Consider the following 20492-nt stretch of genomic DNA (forward strand, 5'->3'; position numbering starts at 1 on the left):
AAGGCTCACACTTTGGAATGCTCTGCCTTATAAGATGTACGGGGCTGGATGCAGTGGCTTATGCCTGTAATCCCAGCACTTTGGGAGGCTTAGGCAGGTGGGTCACATGAAGTCAGGAGTTTGAGACCAGCCTGGCCAACATGGTGAGACCCTGTCTCTATTAAAAATACAAAAAAGCTACTCAGAAGGCTAAGGCGGGAGAATCTCTTGAACCTGGGAGGTGGAGGTTGCAGTGAGCTTAGATTGCACCACTGAACTCTAGCCTCAGCAACAGAGGAAGACTTTGTCTCAAAAAAATAAAAAGTAAAAATAAGATAGGTGGTATCTCCTTTGTAGACCTTAGGATCTCAGTTTAGAAGCTGTTTTGTGGAAAATATTAAGATGATGTACTTGCTAATATTTTCACATTTAAAAATTCTCTTAGTTATTTATTTATTTTTTTTTTGAGACAGAGTTTCGCTCTTGTTGCCCAGGCTTGAGTGCAATGGCGCGATCTCGGCTCACTGCAACCTCTGCCTCCTGGGTTCAGGCAATTCTCCTGCCTCAGCCTCCTGAGTAGCTGGGATTACAGGCATGCGCCACCACGCCCAGCTAATTTTTTGTATTTTTAGTAGAGACAGGGTTTCACCATGTTGATCAGGATGGTCTTGATCTCTTGACCTCGTGATCCACCCGCCTCGGCCTCCCAAAGTGCTGGGATTACAGGCTTGAGCCACCGCGCCCGGCCTTTTTTTTTTTTTTTTTTTTTTTTTTTTTTTTTTGAGACGGAGTTTAGCTCTTGTTACCCAGGCTGGAGTGCAATGGCGCGATCTCGGCTCACCGCAACCTCCGCCTCCTGGGTTCAGGCAATTCTCCTGCCTCAGCCTCCTGAGTAGCTGGGATTATAGGCACGCGCCACCATGCCCAGCTAATTTTTTGTATTTTTAGTAGAGACGGGGTTTCACCATGTTGACTAGGTTGGTCTCGATCTCTCGACCTTGTGATCCACCCGCCTCGGCCTCCCAAAGTGCTGGGATTACAGGCTTGAGCCACCGCGCCCGGCTTAGTTATTTTTATTTTTAGTTAAATCTCTACTCCTAGAGGCCATTAATTGGATTCTGAATCTATAGAGTGTTTTTTAAGGTATTGCTGTTTATGTGGATTTCAGATAAGCAACGATGTGCTGAGCTGAAGAAAGCCTTGTGTACTGCCCATGAGAAGTTCTGTTTCTGGCCAGACAGCCCATCTCCAGGTACTTATTTCTAAGAATTCCTGTTCACCATTTCTCCTTCGTCATTGCATTTCTCCTATTGTCTACTTGTTTGTGAAAACTTAGTCTTTGAAGTTTCGTCTTCTCTTTTTCTATTTGTATTTTTCCAGAAGAACTTATATTCACTTGTGTTATTTCTTACCTTTATTAAGTGCATTTGACATACTTAAGGCTTAGCCATAGATATGCATTATCCCATGCAATCCTTAGAGGGGCCCTGGGAGGTAGATGTTATCTTTTTCTTTTTTTAAAATTAATTTTTTTTCTTTTTTCTTTTTTCTTTCTTTTTTTTTTTTTTTTTTAAGACGGAGTTTCGTTCTTGTTACCCAGGCTGGAGTGCAATGGCGCAATCTCGGCTCACCGCAACCTCCGCCTCCTGGGTTCAGGCAATTCTCCTGCCTCAGCCTCCTGAGTAGCTGGGATTACAGGCACGCGCCACCACGCCCAGCTATTTTTTTGTATTTTTAGTAGAGACGGGTTTTCACCATGTTGACCAAGATGGTCTTGATCTCTCGACCTCGTGATCCACCTGCCTTGGCCTCCCAAAGTGCTGGGATTACAGGCTTGAGCCACCGCGCCCGGCAATTTTTTTTTCTTCAAAGACGGGGTTTGACCATGTTGGTCAGGCTGGTCTTGAACTCCCGATCTCAGGTGATCCGCTTGCCTTGGCCTCCAAAGTGTTTGGATTACAGGCGTGAGCCACCACGCCTGGCCTACGGGAGGTAGATATTATCAAACCAGTTCCTTTTTTTTTTTTTTTTTTGAGGTGGAACCCTGCTTTGTCGCCTAGGCTGGAGTGCAGTGGCACGATCACGGCTCACTGCAACCTCCCCCTCCCGGGTTCAAACGATTCTCCTGCCTCACCTCCCAAGTAGCTGTGATTATAGACACCTGCCATTATGCCCAGCTAATTTTTTTATATTTTTGGTAGAGACAAGGTTTCACCATGTTGGCCAGGCTGGTCTCGAACTCCTGACCTCGAGTGATCCACCCACCTCAGCTTCCCAAAGTGCTGGGACTACAGGTGTGAGCCACCATGCATGGCCACAACTCAGTTCATTTAGGTGAAGGAAGTAAGAATCAGAGGTCTTAAAACCAACTAGAGAGAAGCTATAACTAAGTTTAATCTGATTTCAAACCCTCTGCTTTTCCCACCACACCAAGCAACACCATATTCTACCTAGGCTTCCTGTAGAGGGAGTACTAATAGCAATAATGGTGGAAGTTAAACAGGGTTCGTTTGCTAAAGAAGACTCACAGGACCCCAAATGAGAGTGATCACAAATCTGCAATTTATTACAGTAAAACAGTACACTATCACAACAGCACTGAAGTAAGGGTGTCATCACAGCCACAGGCTGTCTATCTGGGGAGGCCAGGTCCATCCTCCTGTTTCTTCTTTATATAAGAGCCATGACAGGACATACTCTCCCTTGAATCAGGAACTACTGATGTGTGCACGGAACACTTTGGAATAAGAGATCCCAAAATATAATCTCAACTGTGTTTTTTTGTTTTTAATTATTATTATTTTTATTTTTGTGAGACAGTCTCACTCTGTAACCCAAGCTGGAGTACAATGGCGTGGTTTCAGCTCACTGCAACCCCTGCCTCCCTGGTTCAAGCGATTCTTCTGCCTCAGCCTCCCACGTAGCTGGGACTACAAGTGCATGCCACCATACCTGGCTAATTTTTGTGTTTTTAGTAGAGACGGGGTTTCACTATGTTGGCCAGGCTGGTCTTGAATTCCTGACCTCGTGATCTATCTGCCTCTGCCTCCTGAAGCTGTGCTTACAGGTGTGAGCCACCACGCCCAGCCTCAACTGGGTTTTTGAAAATAATTTTGTTCATCATTTAAAAAAATATTGTGTTTTGGCTGGGTGCGGTGTCTCACACCTGTAATCGAAGCACTTTGGAGGCCAGGGCGGGCGGATCACCTGAGGTGGGGAGTTCAAGACCAGCCTGACCAACATGGTGAAACCCCATCTTTAAAAAAAAAAAAATTGTGTTTTAAAAAATATTTTGTGGCCGGGCGTGGTGGCTCAAGTCTGTAATTCCAGCACTTTGGGAGGCCGAGGCGGGTGGATCACGAGGTCAAGAGATCGAGACCATCCTGGTCAACATGGTGAAACCCCGTCTCTACTAAAAATCCAAAAAAATTAGCTGGGCATGGTGGCGCATGCCTGTAATCCCAGCTACTCAGGAGGCTGAGGCAGGAGAATTGTCTGAACCCAGGAGGCGGAGGTTGCGGTGAGCCGAGATCGCGCCATTGCACTCCAGCCTGGGTAACAAGAGCGAAACTCCGTCTCAAAAAAAAAAAAAAAAGAAAAAAAAAAAATATATATATGTATATTTTGTTTGTCCATAATCCTAACACTGGGAGGCCAAGGCAGGAGGATCACTTGAGTTCAGGAGTTTGAGACCAGCCTGAGCAATAAATATAGTAAGACCTCATCTCTATTAAAAATAAAAATAAGTAAATATTTTGTTGATTATGTAGGCATGTTCCCGCTAACTAAATAGCTTCAACAGCAGAGCCCTCTGGTGGGGAATCTAAGAGCAGGTATAAAAAATTCTTTAGACCCATAGTTAAAATGCAACACTGTTCATCTCTGTATTTCATGCCTTGACTGGGAATCAGTGCCATATAGGTATATTTTTTATTTCAGTAGGATAGCAGGCTACTTCCAGGGTCACTGATGGCTAGGAATATTCCATGATTTATCACTAAAAGGAAAAAGCAGGTTGAAAATAACCAGAGATTGCTCTTTACCTTTGATCAATGAAGGTGTGGTAGAAAAGGGTTTATTAAAATTGTTAAAATGGGCCGGGTGTGGTGGCTCAAGCCTGTAATCCCAGCACTTTGGGAGGCTGAGGTGGGTGGATCACAAGGTCGAGATATCGAGACCATCCTGGTCAACATGGTGAAACCCCCGTCTCTACTAGAAAAATACAAAAAATTAGCTGGGCATGGTGGCACGTGCCTGTAATCCCAGCTACTCAGGAGGCTGAGGCAGGAGAATTGCCTGAACTCAGGACGTGGAGGTTGCGGTGAGCCGAGATCGTGCCATTGCACTCCAGCCTGGGTAACGAGCGAAACTCCATCTCAAAAAAGAAAATTGTTAAAATGAAGATGATTATGTAATACGGATTTCCTGCTGTTGAAATAGCTAGAATTTACTAATTATTTAACTATAGAGTATAACAAAACTTGGTCCTCTGAGGATTTGAAACCATCCCTGTCTAGTGCACTCAGTCCGAGTTTTTTTTGTTTTTTTTTTGTTGTTTTTTTTTTTGAGATGGAGTCTTGCTCTGTCACCCAGACTGGAGTGCAGTGGTACAGTCTAGGCTCACTGCATCCTCTGCCTCCCAGGTTCACGTGTTTCTCCTGCCTCAACCTCCCCAATAGCTGGAACTACAGGCATGTGCCACCACACCTGGCCAATTTTTGTATTTTTAGTAGAGATAGGGTTTCACCATGTTGGCCAGGCTGGTCTCAAACCCCTGACCTCATGATCTGCCCACCTTGGCCACCCAAAGTGCTGGGATTACAGGTGTGAGCCCCCATGCCCATCTGTGTACGTTTTAAAGGTCTGCCAGGGCTCTGTTGGTGGTTCCCAGCTCTTGTTATTATACATTCTGCTTTCTTGACCTCATTCACAACTTCAGCTACCACCTTGGGGACCTCTAATTCCTATCCAGACCTCTCCTTTGAGCTTGACTTGTATTTTCATCTACCTTCTAAACATTTCCGCTTAATATTATAGGTAGCTGGAACTCAACATGTATAAAACTGAACTGAACTCTTCATCTTACACCTAAAACTTTCTCCATCTTGGCAAATGGCACTAACTTTCCCATCCAGTTGTCCTAGCCAGAAACCTGGAAGTCACTTGACATGCTCTTTTCTATCATCACCCACTTTGACCTATCCATTCTGTCTCCTAAAAGGGTCTTAGATGTGACCTTTCAAGTATACAATCCCTTGGTTTGGTTCTTTAACATTCAAAGGACGTATATGTGGAGAAAAGAACACTCACAACTATTTACACTTTATGGTTAAATTTATTAATCAAAACTAATAAATATAATTTTGAAGGTAATTTTCTTCTAACATTTACCAATGATTTTAAACTAAATTAAATTTCTTTAAACATTTTAAATTACAATGATTAATTTATTAGGACTGCTTATTTTAAACATGTCACTTTAAACAGCAACATGTACAAATACATTAATTATAAAATATATCTTTGGCCGGGCGCGGTGGCTCAAGCCTGTAATCCCAGCACTTTGGGAGGCCGAGACGGGTGGATCACGAGGTCAAGAGATCGAGACCATCCTGGTCAACATGGTGAAACCCCGTCTCTACTAAAAATACAAAAAATTAGCTGGGCATGGTGGCGTGTGCCTGTAATCCCAGCTACTCAGGAGGCTGAGGCAGGAGAATTGCCTGAACCCAGGAGGCGGAGGTTGCGGTGAGCCGAGATCGCGCCATTGCACTCCAGCCTGGGCAACAAGAGCGAAACTCCGTCTCAAAAAAAAAAAAAAAAAATATATATATATATATATATATATATATCTTTAAACTTAAATATATATTTTCATGTTGGGTTTAGTTTTCTTCTCTGTTTACTTTTTTTTTTTTTCCTTCTGAGACAGGGTCTTGTTCTGTCACCCAGAATGGAATGCAGTGGGCCTGATGGCTCACTGCAGCCTTGACCTCCTGGGCTCAAGCAGTCCTCTCACATCAGCCTTCCAAGTAGCTGGGAATACAGGCATGAGCCACCATACCCAGCTACTTTTTCTATTTTTTGTTTCTATCTTTTTCTTTTCTTTCTTTTTTTTTCTTTTTTTTTGAGATGGAGTCTTGCTCCGTTGCCTAGGCTAAAGTGCAGTGGTGCAATCTCGGCTCACTGCAACCGCCACCTCCCAGGTTCAAGTGATTCTCCTGTCCCAGCCTTCTGAGTAGCTGGGATTACAGGCACATGCCACCACATCCAGCTAATTTTTATATTTTTAGTAGAGATGGGGTTTCATCTTAGTGGTCAGGCTGATCTTGAACTCCTGACCTCAAGTGATCCACCCACCTCAGCCTTCCAAAGTGCTGGGATTATAGGCGTGAGCCCCCACTCCCGGCCATTGCCAGAGATAATTATTCTATAGTATATAATCAGTTGCCACGTTGCTTAGACACATTGCTTAGATCACATTGCCACATTTCAGACGGATTCTTTCTTTTCCAGCGTAGGTATTACCAGTATAATTCCTAATTGTATACTTTATATACTCTGGTACCCAGTTATGCTTCACCTTATAACGTAAGCCCTTTTGTATCTCTTGTGTAGACCTTAGGAACATGCCATGTTTTTCATTCATAGCTCACAATAAGTTATAACTTGGGAGTTGTTATAAAATGTTGGTTCTTTAAGCCCTTTCACCTATTTAAGCTTCCACCTCCACTAACTCTGTTTTGTTTTCTCTTTCTCGATGTAACAATTTCAGTCATACACAGAAGTACACAGAATAGGATAAATAATGAAACTCTATCACTCAACTTCAACAATTATCACCTCATGGCCGATCTTGTTTCTTCTGTATTCCTAACACCCAACAAACACCTTGCCCCTCTGCATTGTTTTGAAGCCCAATCCCACACACTATGCCATTTTATCTGTAAATATTTTTATTTATTTTTTTTGAGATGGAGTTTTGCTCTTGTTACCCAGGCTGGAGTGCAATGGCGCGGTCTCGGCTCACCGCAACCTCTGCCTCCTGGGTTCAGGCAATTCTCCTGCCTCAGCCTCCTGCGTAGCTGGGATTACAGGCACGCACCACCATGCCCAGCTGATTTTTTGTATTTTTAGTAGAGACGGGGTTTCACCATGTTGACCAGGATGGTCTCGATCTTTTGACCTCGTTATCCACCCGCCTCAGCCTCCCAAAGTACTGGGATTACAGGCGTGAGCCACTGCGCCCGGCCCCTATCTGTAAATATTTTAAGATATAAAAGATATGGATTCCACTTCTCTTATTTTTGAGATGGAGTCTCACTCTGTTGCCAGGCTAGAGTACAGTGGCATAATCTCGGCTCACTGCAACCTCCACCTCTCGAGTTCAAGCGATTCTTCTGCCTCAGCCTCCTGAGTAGCTGGGACTACAGATGTGCACCACCATGCCCAGCTAATTTTTATATTTTTAGTAGAGATGGGGTTTCACCATGTTGGCCACGATGGTCTCGATCTCTTGACCTCATGATCTGCCCACCTCGGCCTCCCAAAGTGCTGGGATTATAGGTGTGAGCCACTGTGCCCGGCCAGATTCTACTTTTTAAACATAGTCACAGTAGTATCATTATAGCCCCATCAAAATGAAAATCAGTAATTTCCTGATATCATCAAGTTTCCTCAGTCGTTCAATATGTGTTTTTTATTTTTGACAGTTTACACCAATATAATCTTCCAGTTTACTTTTTCCACAGACCGATTTGGGATGTTGCCCCTGGATGAGCCTGCTGTCCTTGTTAGTGAATTCCTAGATCGTTTTCAAAGCCTTTGTCACTTGGATCTCCAGCTTCCTTCCCTAAGGCCGGAGGACTTGAAAACCATGGTGAGTTTTTCCTAACTATGCTGCAGTGGCCTCCAGTTATTGCCAGCATTTATGCCTGAAGCATTTCTTTGTTTTTTTTGGAGACAGAATCTCGCTCTGTTGCCCAGGCTGGAGTGCAGTGGTGTGACCTCGGCTCACTTGGCTCAACGGTTCTCCTGTCTTAGCCTCCCCAGTAGCTGGGACTACAGACGCAGGCCGTCATACCTGGCTAATTGTTTCTATTTCAGTAGAGACGGGGTTTCCCCATGTTGCCCAGGCTGGTCACAAACTCCTGAGCTCAGGCAATCCATCCACCTCAGCTTCCCAAAGTGCTAGGATTATAGGTGTGAGCCACTGCGCCCGGCCTGAAGCATTTCTTTTAATGACAACAAGATGCAATTACTATGAAGAGAAATGCTTGTCTGTCTCTCAGCTTACCTTTTTCAGTCTCCACCAGGAAGGTGACTGTTGAGAGTTCCATTTGAATATTTAGGTATAATTTTTTTTTTTGAGATGGAGTTTTGCTCTTATCCCCCAGGCTGGAGTGCAATGGCGTGATCTCAGCTCACTGCAACCTCCTTCTCCTGGGTTCAGATGAGTCTCCTCCTTCAACCTCCCTAGTAGCTGGGATTACAGGTGCCCGCCACCACACATGGCTAATTTTTGTGGGGTTTTTTTTTTTTTTTGAGACGGAGTTTCGCTCTTGTTACCCAGGCTGGAGTACAATGGCGCGATCTCGGCTCACCGCAACCTCCGCCTCCTGTGTTCAGGCAATTCTCCTGCCTCAGCCTCCTGAGTAGCTGAGATTACAGGCACGCGCCACCATGCCCAGCTAATTTTTTGTATTTTTAGTGGAGACAGGGTTTCACCATGTTGACCAGGATGGTCTCAATCTCTTGACCTCGTGATCCACCCGCCTCGGCCTCCCAAAGTGCTGGGATTACAGGCTTGAGCCACCGTGCCCGGCAGGTATGGTTTTTTAAATGGCATAGATTCAATTTATAATATATGTATATAAGTAGAGAGTTTATTTGAGCCAAGTTTTAGGGCTATAACCTGGAAGCATAGATTCAAGTTTGCCCTGAATATATGCTTCCCACAAATTCAATTCTATCTTGATTTATTACTTAAACTATTTAACAGAAAATACTGAAATAAAGGCTGGGCGTGGTGGCTCATGCCTGTAATCCTAGCACTTTAGAAGGCCAAGGCAGGTGGATCATGAGGTCAGGAGATGGAAACCATCCAATACTGTGAAACCCCATCTCTGATAAAAATACAAAAAGGCTAGCCAGACGTGGTGGCACATACCTGTAATTCCAGCTACACGGGAGGCCGAGGCGGGAGAATTGCTTGAACCCGGGAGGCGGAGGTTGCAGTGAGCTGAGATTGTGCCACTGCACTCCAGCTTGGGTGACAGAGCGAGACTCTGTCTCAAAAAAAAAAAGAAAAAGAAAAAGAAAAAAAGAATGAAATACGACTACATATGGTTTATTGCATATCATTTTCCAAAGAAAGTAACAAACTCCCTTCTCCTTGTGAGTAGAAACGTCTAAATGCTCTAGTCAGGCCACGTGTGGTGGCTCATATCCGTAATCCCATCACTCTGGGAGGCTAAGGCAGGTGGATCACCTGAGGTCAGGAGTTCAGGACCAGCCTGGTCAACACGGTGAAAACTGGTCTTTACTAAAAATACAAAAAATTATTCTGAAGCCACTTCAAGTGCTAAAAAAGAATTTTAAAAAAATACAAAAACTTAGGCATGGTGGTGTGTGCCTCTAGTCCCAGCTACTCAGGGAGCTGAGGCAGGAAAATTGCTTGAACCTAGGAGACAGAGGTTGCAGTGAGCCAAGATCATACCATTACACTCCAGCCTGGACAATAACAGCGAAACTCCGTCTCAAAATAAATAAATAAATAAATAAATGCTCTAGTCAGTCTGTGCTTTGAATATTTACTGTCCCATTTCATCACTGTGTGGGTACTCCATGAGGACAAGACAAGCTTTACTGTGGGAAATAGTAGCCTCTTTTTTTGTTGTTTTTTGTTTTTGTTTTTTTGTTTTTTGTTTTGAGACCGAGTTTCACTCTTGTTACCCAGGCTGGAGTGCAATGGCGCGATCTCGGCTCACCGCAACCTCCGCCTCCTGGGTACAGGCAATTCTCCTGCATCAGTCTCCTGAGTAGCTGGGATTACAGGCACGCGCCACCATGCCCAGCTAGTTTTTTGTATTTTTAGTAGAGATGGGGTTTCACCATGTTGACCAGGATGGTCTCAATCTCTTGACCTTGTGATCCACCTGCCTCGGCCTCCCAAAGTGCTGGGATTACAGGCTTGAGCCACCGCACCCGGCCTTAGCCTTTTAAAATTAAGAGAATGTTATGGGTTTTAGCATCAAACTATTAATCTCTTGAACTTCTTTCCAAGTACTAACCAGGCCTGACCCTGCTTATCATCCAAGATCAGACGAGATCGGGCGCATTCGGGGTGTTATGACCATAGAGGCAAACTGTTAACCTCTGGTGCTTATTATGAATATTATCCTGTCTCTAGCCAAGGCAATTTTTTTCACCCAATCATAGTTCCTTTTTTTTTTTTTTTGAGACAGAGTCTTGCTCCATTACCCAGGCTGGAGTGCAGTGGAATGTTCTCTTACAATGAGGAGGCTCATTGCAACCTCCATTTCCCAGGTTCAAGCAGTTCTCTGCCTCAGCTTTCTGGGTAGCTGGAATTACAGATGCCCGCCAGCATGGCTGGCTAATTTTTGTATGTATTTTTAGTAGAGATGGGGTTTCACCATCTTAGCCAGGCTGGTCTTGAACTCCTGACCTTGAGATCCACTCGCCTTGGCCTCCCAAAGTGCTGGGATTACAGGTGTGAGCCACCTTGCCCAGCCAGTTCCTGATTTTTCTTAGAACGAAACTAAAGTCTAACGAGTTCCGTCATTCTGTCAAAAAGTAATTTCAGAGTGAGGGGCACAGTCATGCACACCTGTAGTCCCAGCTAATCAGGAGGCTGAGGTGGAGGATCTTGAGCTCAGGAGTTCAAGACCAGCATGGCCAACATAGTGAGACCCCCATCTCTAAATTTTTTTTTTTAACGTTTAAGTAAATTTAGCATTAGGCTAAGACATAAGCAGTAATCTGTTTTCACTATTTGAGTTTGAAGTTTGCATGTTTCAGGGAAAATCTGCAACTGGTAAATTGAAAACAATTTAGTAGTAACAAGAGTTTTAGCAGTTCCAGGGAGACTTTGTCTTTCTCAGTCAGCAGATCCAGGGCAATTCAGAAAGCTTCTGTGTGGGTCTGGGCATGGTGACTCACACTCTGTAATCCCAGCACTTTGGGAGGCTGAGGGAAGCAGATCATCTGAGGTCAGGAATTTGAGACCAGCCTGGCCAACATGGTGAAACCCCATCTCTACTACAAAAGTAAAAACATTAGCCAGGTGTGGTGGCACCCGCCTGTAATCCCAGCTACTCAGGAGACTGAGGTAGGAGAATCTCTTGAACCCGGGAGGCAGAGGTTTGCAGAGTTGAGATTGCGCCACTGCACTCCAGCCTGTGCAACAAGAGTGAAATTCTGTCTCAAAAAAAAAAAAAAAGAAACCTTCTATGTGATAGTATAGCCCTGTCCTGGAAGTATTTGTTCTCTGTGAACTGTCTTCGTGTTTGTAATTTCCTTCCTGATTTTTGACTTGTACCAACTAGGTATGTTATAATGTATAATTTTTCCTTTTATGGTGGTTGAAACTTGCAGTTTTTTACTTGGCTCCTCTGTAGTGCTTGACAGAAGACAAGATCAGTCTTCTCCTACACCTACTTGAAGATGAACTTGATCACCGAACTGATGAGAGGAAAACTACAACCAAATTAGGCTCAGACATCCAAGTCCACGTCACTGCCTGTATTCTCTCTGTGTGTGGCTGGGCATGTAGGTGAGTCAGCAAATTTGCCCGGAGACAGGAACTATGACAACAGCATTATTACACCCATATATATCAGCCCCTAATCATATTTAGAAATCACATGGTGTTTCCCATGAGAAAAAGAGACAAAGAGAAACTGGTTGGGGGGCTGGCAGCAGGGAGAATGGGTAATAATAATTAGTAACAAAACCAGAATTGGAATTCAGGAATTCCTGGTGTAACAGCTGAACTTTGTTTCTTGTGCTGTTGCTTCTCAACTGGGAATTTGTATTCTATAAATAGTGAAGCTCCTTTCTAAAAATAGAAAATAAGCTCTTTTCTATTTTTAAGAAGGAAAAATAGGAAGTTCTTTTCTACTTTTAGAAAAGAAGAAAAATCCGCTTAATTGGTAAAAACTACCATAGGAAACACCAGCTGGAGTCCTCAAGGCCCTAATGTTGCTATTTCCATTCCAGCTGCTCAATTTGGCAGAGACTTCCACTATCCTTAATCTACCAAAGAGAGCATATTTAAAATAAATCAAGATGGTTTCTGACAGTAAATAAATCTTGATTTATTTTAAATATGCTCTCTTTGGTAGATTAAAGAATGTTTTTTGTGTAAAGGGAAAAGATTTAAGGAGGGACAGGAGAAACTTTTAAAACATGCCTGCAAAACAGTCTCACCATAGAGAGCACACTAAGAACCGTAGGTCTTTCTATGGGAAATGTATGAGAGATGACAAAGCATGAAGCTAGGGTCCTGAGATTGGAGCACAAAGGCTGTGACAGGACATGGTTCCCGTCCACTGGACTGTTCCAGAAATTGGATGAGATAAAACATACTCGCAAGACATTACACTTAGTCATTTGGAATTGTGACACTTTGAGAAAACTCTCTTTCTTTTTCATTCCTGTCTAGTTCCTCTTTGGAACCCATGCAGCTCTCCCTGATAGCATGTTCTCAGTGTATGAGGAAGGTCGGGCTCTGGGGCTTCCAGCAGATTGAGTCGTCCATAGCTGATCTGGACACATCCTTTGGCCTGACCAGCTCCCCTATCCCAGGCCTTGAGGGGCGGCCAGAGCGCTTCCCTCTGGTGCCTGAATCTCCTCGGAGGATGATGACCCGGAGCCAGGATGCCACTTTCTCCCCTGGCTCAGAGCAGGTACGCACTTAGCTTGTTTGGGGTGGACTTTTTTTAATTTTTATTTTTTTCTTTAAAAAAACTGCCCTCTGAAGTGAATGAATTGAACTGGGGTGGACTTTGAAACGACATTCTTGGCAAAAATGTTGTTGCTAGAAAGTTGGAAATTAGGGAGATAGACTTCACTTTGCACTACATTGGTTGCAATGCCACGTGGTGTTTCTGTTCACTAATGGAGAAGCTAAATTCAGCCAGATGTGGTGGCTCATGCTGTAATCCCAGCACTTTGGGAGGCTGAAGCAGGCAGACCACTTGAGGTCAGGAGTTTGAGACCATCCTGGCCAGTATGGTGAAACCCCATCTCTATGAAAAATACAGAAATTAGCCAGGCGTGATGGCAGGTGCCTGTAGTCCCAGCCACTTGGTAGGCTGAGGCAGGAGAATCACTTGAACCCGGGAGGCAGAGGTTGCAGTGAGCAGAAATCACCCCGCTGCACTCCAGCCTTGGCGACAGAGCAAGACTCTGTCTCAGAAAAAAAAAAAAAAAGATGAAAGAAAGAAGTATTTCTGACCATGATCATTAATACATTTTCATACTTCCATTATCTCCCCTTTCCTTCAGGCTGAAAAGAGCCCTGGTCCCATTGTCTCTCGAACTCGAAGCTGGGACTCCTCCAGTCCTGTTGACCGTCCTGAGCCAGAGGCTGCTAGCCCCACCACCAGAACCCGCCCAGTGACCCGAAGCATGGGAACAGGTGACACCCCTGGCCTAGAGGTACCATCTAGCCCTCTTCGGAAAGCCAAGCGAGCTCGCCTCTGCTCCTCCAGCAGTTCGGTGAGTCCACCTCGCATGTAGCAGTGGCTGAGCATAGACAGCATGTTGGGATTTCCCTGGGCAGCATGGAGAAGCAGGCATGAGCCCTTCCGTGGTCCAATGCAAAAAGTAGACCATGTAAATAAGTTTAAAGTTGGGTGACCAAAGGGAAAAAATGTCAGTCATTTGCTCCTTTGGGGTAGCTTCTGGAGAAATAATAGATACCTCAGGCAAATGGAACAGCAGCGTGATACGGGGACAAACCTGATAAGGCAGTGGTCTCCAACCTTTTTGGCACCAGGGACCATTTTCGCGGAGACCATTTTTCCACATACTGGAGTTGAGAGGATGGTTTCGGGATGATAAAAGTACATTACATGTATTGTGCACTTTTTATATAAGGAAATGGTTATACAACTCACCATAATATAGAATCGGTGGGAACCCTGAGCTTGTTTTCCTGCAACTAGATGATCTCATCTGGACGTGATGGGAGACAGTGACAGATCATCAGGTGTCAGACTCATAAGGAGCCGGCAGCCTGGATCCCTCGAACGTGCAATTCACAGTAGGGTTCCTGCTCTTATGAGAATCTAATGCCGCTGCTGATCTGACAGGAGGCGGAGCTTAGGCAGTAATGCAAAGGATGTGGAGTGGCTGTAAATACTGATGAAGCTTTCCTTGCCCAGCTGCTGCTCACCTCCTGCTGTACAGCCTGGTCCCCGTCCATGGCCTGGGGGTGGGGTATCCCCTATCCCTTGTGATAAGGTATAGTTTGTTTAACAAGAAAAGAGTGAAAAAATGAGGAAAATATCTTGGCAGAGTTTAAAGGAGAGCATAAACACTTGAAGTATGGGTAGTTGTGAGGTTCTGGATTTGATGACTAATAGCAGTGCCTCCCTGAACTTACACAGCATCTGCCCATGAATGCCATTTCTTTTTCTCCTTCCTCAGGACACATCTTCCCGAAGCTTCTTTGATCCCACCTCTCAGCATAGAGACTGGTGCCCTTGGGTGAATATCACACTTGGCAAAGAAAGCAGGGAGAATGGTGGAACTGAACCAGATGCCAGCACCCCAGCAGAGCCAGGCTGGAAGGCAGTGCTGACCATCCTGCTGGCCCACAAACAGTCTAGCCAGCCAGCTGAAACAGACTCTGTGGTGAGATAAGCCATTACCTTGTGTGTGGACAGCCCTTGCTGTTTATGGAAGGAGGAGCAGAGGCTGGTCCTATAATTAGCACCCCGCCTGCCCTCAGCTTTCATATGTCAAGTTATTTGGGTTTTTTTGTTTGTTTGTTTGTGAGAGGGAGTTTTGCTCTTACTGCCCAGGCTGGCACGCACTGGCGTGATCTCTGTCACTGCAACCTCCGCCTCCTGGGTTCAAGTGAGTCTCCTGCCTCAGCCTCCCAAGTAGCTGGGATTACAGGCATGCACCACCACACCCAGCTAATTTTTTGTTCCTTTTTTTTCTTTTTCCTTCAAACTACACAAAGATGTTTTTGGTTTTTTTTTTTTTGAGACAGAGTTTTGCTCTTTCGCCCAGGCTAGAGTACAGTGGTGCAATCTCAGCAGACTGCAACCTCCACCTTCTGGTTCCAGGTGATTCTCTTGCCTCAGCCTCCCGAGTAGCTGGGATTACAAGTGCCCATCACCATGCCTGGCTAATTTTTATATTTTTAGTAGAGATGGGGTTTCACGATGTTGGCCAGGCTGATCTCAAACTTCTGACCTCATGATCCACCCCACCTCAGCCTCCCAAAATGATGGGATTACAGGCGTGAGCCACCGCACCCGGCTAATAGGTCAAGTTAGACTCATTTTGCTTTCATGCTAGGGAATAGGTGTAGAACCGGTTTGTCTTTCTGCACTTTAGCATATGGCATTCCATCAAGTTCTGATACATTCTTTTGTTCACTTAAATAAAATGACTCTAAGTAGAAAAGGAGTACAGAAACAAAAATAGATGAATAGGCAGCTGCTCCAGCCTCATGTTGCAGACAGCTGCTTTTTCTTTCAGTTGCTGTCACTTGCACCTGGCCAGTTAACTTAGCCGTTTGGAGCACTGGACTCTGCCACCAAGATGATGGCTTCATTTCGCACGCTGGCCACATTTACTCTGTTCCACAGCCCAGACTGTGACTCTACTAGCCATTGCAGCCATGACTACTGTGGGTTACAAATATGGGTGTCAACTGAGAAGAAAAGTCAAGTGTTTGCTGTGTGTAAAGACTGGAAGTGATAGGCTGGGCAATATGGAATCCTGAAAACTGGGACTCCCCTTGGCTGACTCACTCCCAGATTTTCCTTATAGCTGGTAACAATTTCTGACCTCTATAACTTTTGAGGACAAAGTAAAATAATGCTTGTCATCAGATATTTACGAGCAGCATTCCTAGATTCATGGTCTTCTAGAGTTACAGGACTCCACTGGAGGGCACTATAGTAATGCTAAAAGTCCAAAAGTGTGTATTAGTATGCTTAGTAAATATACAGGTGAAGGTTTTCCAAGTTTTCACAGAAAACTTGGCAGTTATAGTAAGATTCCTCTGTCACTGCCATACTAAAAACAAAGCCCAAGGGGTTTTGCTTTTGTGTTTGGGTAGGAAGTTGGCCTCATAACTGGCTGTGGATTCCAGGACTTTTTTTTTTTTTTTTTTTTTTTTTGAGACGGAGTTTCGCTCTTGTTACCGAGGCTGAAGTGCAATGGTGCCATCTCGGCTCACCGCAACCTCCTCCTCCCGGACTCAGGCAATTCTCCTGCCTCAGCCTCCTGAGTAGCTGGGATTACAGGCACGTGCCACCATGTCCAGCTAATTTTTTGTATTTTTAGTAGAGATGGGGTTTCATCATGTTGACCAGGATGGTCTTGATCTCTTGACCTCGTGATCCACCCACCTTGGCCTCCCAAAGTGCTGGGATTACAGGCTTGAGCCACCGTGCCCGGCCCTTTTTTTTTTTTTTGAGACAGAGTTTCGCTCTTGTTACCCAGGCTGGAGTGCAATGGCGCGATCTCGGCTCACTGCAACCTCCGCCTCCTGAGTTCAGGCAATTCTCCTGCCTCAGCCTCCTGAGTAGCTGGGATTACAGGCACGCGCCACCATGCCCAGCTAATTTTTTGTATTTTTAGTGGAGACGGGGTTTCACCATGTTGACCAGGATGGTCTTGATCTCTTGACCTCGTGATCCACCCGCCTTGGCCTCCCAAAGTGCTGGGATTACAGGCTTGAGCCACTGCGCCCGGCCTTTCTTTTTTCTTTTTCTTTTTCTTTTTTTTTTTTAACTAATGTCCTGTTTAAATGACTTTTAAGATCTTTTATCTTTTTTTTTTGATAGTGTGTCTTTTAACCTGACAGCTGCTGCGACTGAAAGCTAGAAAGCTTAATGAGGTTGTGTGGTAAAGGATCCTGATGTTCGAGAAAAAGTGTATACTGAGGCTGGGCGTAGTGCCTCACACCTGTGATCCCAACACTGGGATGCCAAGACAGGTGGGTCACCTAAGGTCAGCAGTTCGAGACCAGCCTGGCCAATGTGGCGAATCCCCATCTCTACTAAAAATCCAAAAATCATTAGTCAGGTGTGGGAGAAATGATCTATCCTTTGTCTCTATAAAAGAATATAATCACTATTAATAAGCTTTTCTACCTACAGAGTCTCTCCGAGAAATCAAGGAAAGTATTCCGAATATTTCGGCAGTGGGAATCTCTATGCTCGTCCTGAAGATACTCCAGCCCCTTCTGGAGACAGCTGGAATGAGAGTGACTCTTTGACAAATGAAGGCCAAGTTCCTTTCGGTCAGCTGACGCTAAGTTTTCCTGTTCTGGGTTAATCGTAAGGACCGCCTGTTGTTGCAAAGGCAGTGAGTGTCAACCATCTGCATCTGGCTGAGGGAGACCAGATGTCATCGCTTTCAGGATGTGGCGGGCTAAGGGCAGCAAGCCTGGTTGTGTTGAAGGAGTGTGGGGTTATCTGACTAGCGGGAGGACCAAGGACCTGACCACCCATTTCAGCATCTTCAATGTGGGGCAGTGTTCTGAGGACTGTTCTATCCCAGGAGTATGACAGCGTGTGTTAATAAAATATTTGCTAAGATTCTCATTGTTAGAGAACTGTTTTCCCCCTTACCTTGTGGGCTGGTGTTCAGATTTGCTGTAAAGCCTAAAATTTATTTGTGATTCCAGTCAAGGAAGTATAATCTTTCTTTTTTCTTTTTTTTTCTTTTTGAAATGGAATCTTACTCTGTTGCCCAGGCTGGAGTGCTTTGGTGCTATCTTGGCTCACTGCAGCCTCCGTCTCCTGAGTTCAAGCAATTCTCTGCCTCAGCCTCCCGAATAGCTGGAATTACAGGTGCCTACCACCACGCCCAGCTCTTTTTTTTTTTTTTTTTTTGTATTTTTAGTACAAAAAATGTTTATAAACAGGGCTTCATCATCTTGTCCAGGCTGGTCTTGAACCCCTGACCTCATGATCCACCCACTTCAGCCTCCCAAAGTGCTGGGATTACAGGTGTGAGCCACCTTGCCCAGCAGTATAATCTTTCTTAAATCACAAGCTAGGCATGGTGGTATGTGCCTGTAGTCCCAGCCACTGGAGAGACTGAGGCAGGAGAATAATTTGAACCCAGGAGGTGGAGGCTGCAGTGAGCCAAGATTGTGCCACAACCTGGGCAACAGAGCCAGACTTCGTCTCAAAAATAAATAAATAAATAAAGAATAGAGCTTTTTCCCTACATGTTACACCCAACAAAAATTAATAATCTGGCCAGGCATGGTGGCTCATGCCTATAATCCCAGCACTTTGGGAGGCCAAGGTGGACAGATCACGAGGTCAGGAGTTCAAAAACACAAAAAATTAGCCAGGTGTGGTGACATGTGCCTGTAGTCCCAGCTACATGGGAGGCTGGGGCAGGAGAATTGCTTGAACCTGACAGGCGGAGGTTGCGGTGAGCTGAGATCATGTCACTGCACTCCTGCTGGGGAGACAGAGTGAAACTCCATCCAAAAAAAAAGAAATCCCTCAATATCATCTAATACTGCCTACTCTATAGTCACAATTTCTGATTATTCCAAATACATTGCTTATATGTGAATCGTCCGAACCAGGACATGATCTTGAGTTGCATAACTCATTTTATTCTAAGGGGCAGGCATTTCTTTCATGCATGTCAGATTTTAAATTTGTCATTGTCAATCTGAACTTTTAAAAGGTAAAATATCTCCTAAATCAATATTTTATCAATGGACGAAGCCAGGTAGAGGCTGTCCAGGTTGTTTTTCTTTCTTTCTTTTTTTTTTTTTTGAGATGGAGTCTCACTCTGTCACCAGGCTGGAATACGGTGGCGTGATCTTGGCTTACTGCTACATCTGCCCTCTGGGTTCAAGCGATTCTCCTGCCCCACCTTCCCGAGTAGCTGGTACTACAGGTACAGACCACCATATCCAGCTAATTTTTGTATTTTTAGTAGAGATAGGGTTTCACCATGTTGGCCAGGATGGTCTCCATCTCTCCTCAGCCTCCCAAAGTGCTGGGATTACAGGCATGAGCCACTGTGCCCAGCCCCAAGTTGTTTTCTAAGGGTGTTTTCTTACCTTAGGCTGTGGTAAGTGCCTTAATTGTTTATTACTGGTCTCGAGGTCTCCCTTGTGGGGAGACTAGTAGGTACCTCTCTAATGTTTATAGAAAGGAGACCTCAAGTTTTTCCACTACAGTTTTTAATTTTTTTTTTTTTTTTTTTTTTTTTTTTTTTTTTTTTTTGAGACGAAGTTTCGCTCTTGTTACCCAGGCTGGAGTGCAATGGCGCGATCTCGGCTCACCGCAACCTCCGCCTCCTGGGTTCAAGCAATTCTCCTGCCTCAGCCTCCGGAGTAGCTGGGATTACAGGCACGCGCCACCATGCCCAGCTAATTTTTTGTATTTTTAATAGAGACGGGGTTTCACCATGTTGACCAGGATGGTCTCGATCTCTCGACCTCGTGATCCACCCGCCTCGGCCTCCCAAAGTGCTGGGATTACAGGCTTGAGCCACCACGCCCGGCCCTAATTTTTATTTTAATTTATTTTTTTGAGACAGAGTCTTACTCTGTCACCAAGCTGGAGTGCAGTGGTGTGATCTTGGCTCACTACAACCTCCACCTCCCAGGTTCAAATGATTCTCCTGCCTCAGCCTCCAGAGTGGCTGCGAAAACAGGTACGTGCCACCACACCCAGCCAATTTTTGTATTTTTAGTAGAGACGGTTTCACCATGTCGCCAGGATGGTCTCAATCTCTTGACCTTGTGATCCACCTGCCTCAGCCTCCCAAAGTGCTGGGATTACAGGCGTGAGCCGCCGTGCCCAGCCCAGTTTTTAATTTATACTCACGCCAAAACTATTTATACTTATTTAAAATAGACAAGACTTGGCCGGGCGCAGTGGCTCAAGCCTGTAATCACAGCACTTTGGGAGGCCAAGGCGGGTGGATCACGAGGTCAAGAGATCGAGACCATCCTGGTCAACATGGTGAAACCCCGTCTCTACTAAAAATACAAAAAATTAGCTGGGCATGTTGGCGCGTGCCTGTAATCCCAGCTACTCAGGAGGCTGAGGCAGGAGAATTGCTTGAACCCGGGAGGCGGAGATTGCGATGAGCCGAGATCGCGCCATTGCACTCCAGCCTGGGTAACAAAAGCGAAACTCCGTCTCAAAAAAAAAAAAAAAAAAAAATAGACAAGACTCCACATTTTTTGTTTTTATATGTATTTTAAAATCTTAGGCTGGGAATGGTGGCTCACACCTGTAATCCCAGCACTTTGG

General features: G+C 44.9%; 1 protein-coding gene across 1 annotated transcript in view; it reads left to right on the plus strand.

The window, feature by feature from the left end:
• ZC3HC1 (zinc finger C3HC-type containing 1) overlaps positions 1-17792 on the plus strand; it is a 29673-nt gene extending 11881 nt beyond the window's left edge. The window contains exons 4-10 of the mRNA XM_039472950.2: positions 1148-1231; positions 7731-7858; positions 11619-11773; positions 12665-12908; positions 13510-13722; positions 14656-14862; positions 17352-17792. Coding sequence (XP_039328884.1) covers positions 1148-1231; positions 7731-7858; positions 11619-11773; positions 12665-12908; positions 13510-13722; positions 14656-14862; positions 17352-17420 — 1100 coding nt within the window. The 3' untranslated portion in view covers positions 17421-17792. The remainder of the gene's footprint in view (positions 1-1147; positions 1232-7730; positions 7859-11618; positions 11774-12664; positions 12909-13509; positions 13723-14655; positions 14863-17351) is intronic.
• The last annotated feature ends 2700 nt before the right edge of the window (positions 17793-20492 follow it).

This window comes from Saimiri boliviensis, chromosome 10 (genome assembly GCF_048565385.1).
Source record: "Saimiri boliviensis isolate mSaiBol1 chromosome 10, mSaiBol1.pri, whole genome shotgun sequence".
NCBI classification, from domain to species: domain Eukaryota; kingdom Metazoa; phylum Chordata; class Mammalia; order Primates; family Cebidae; genus Saimiri; species Saimiri boliviensis.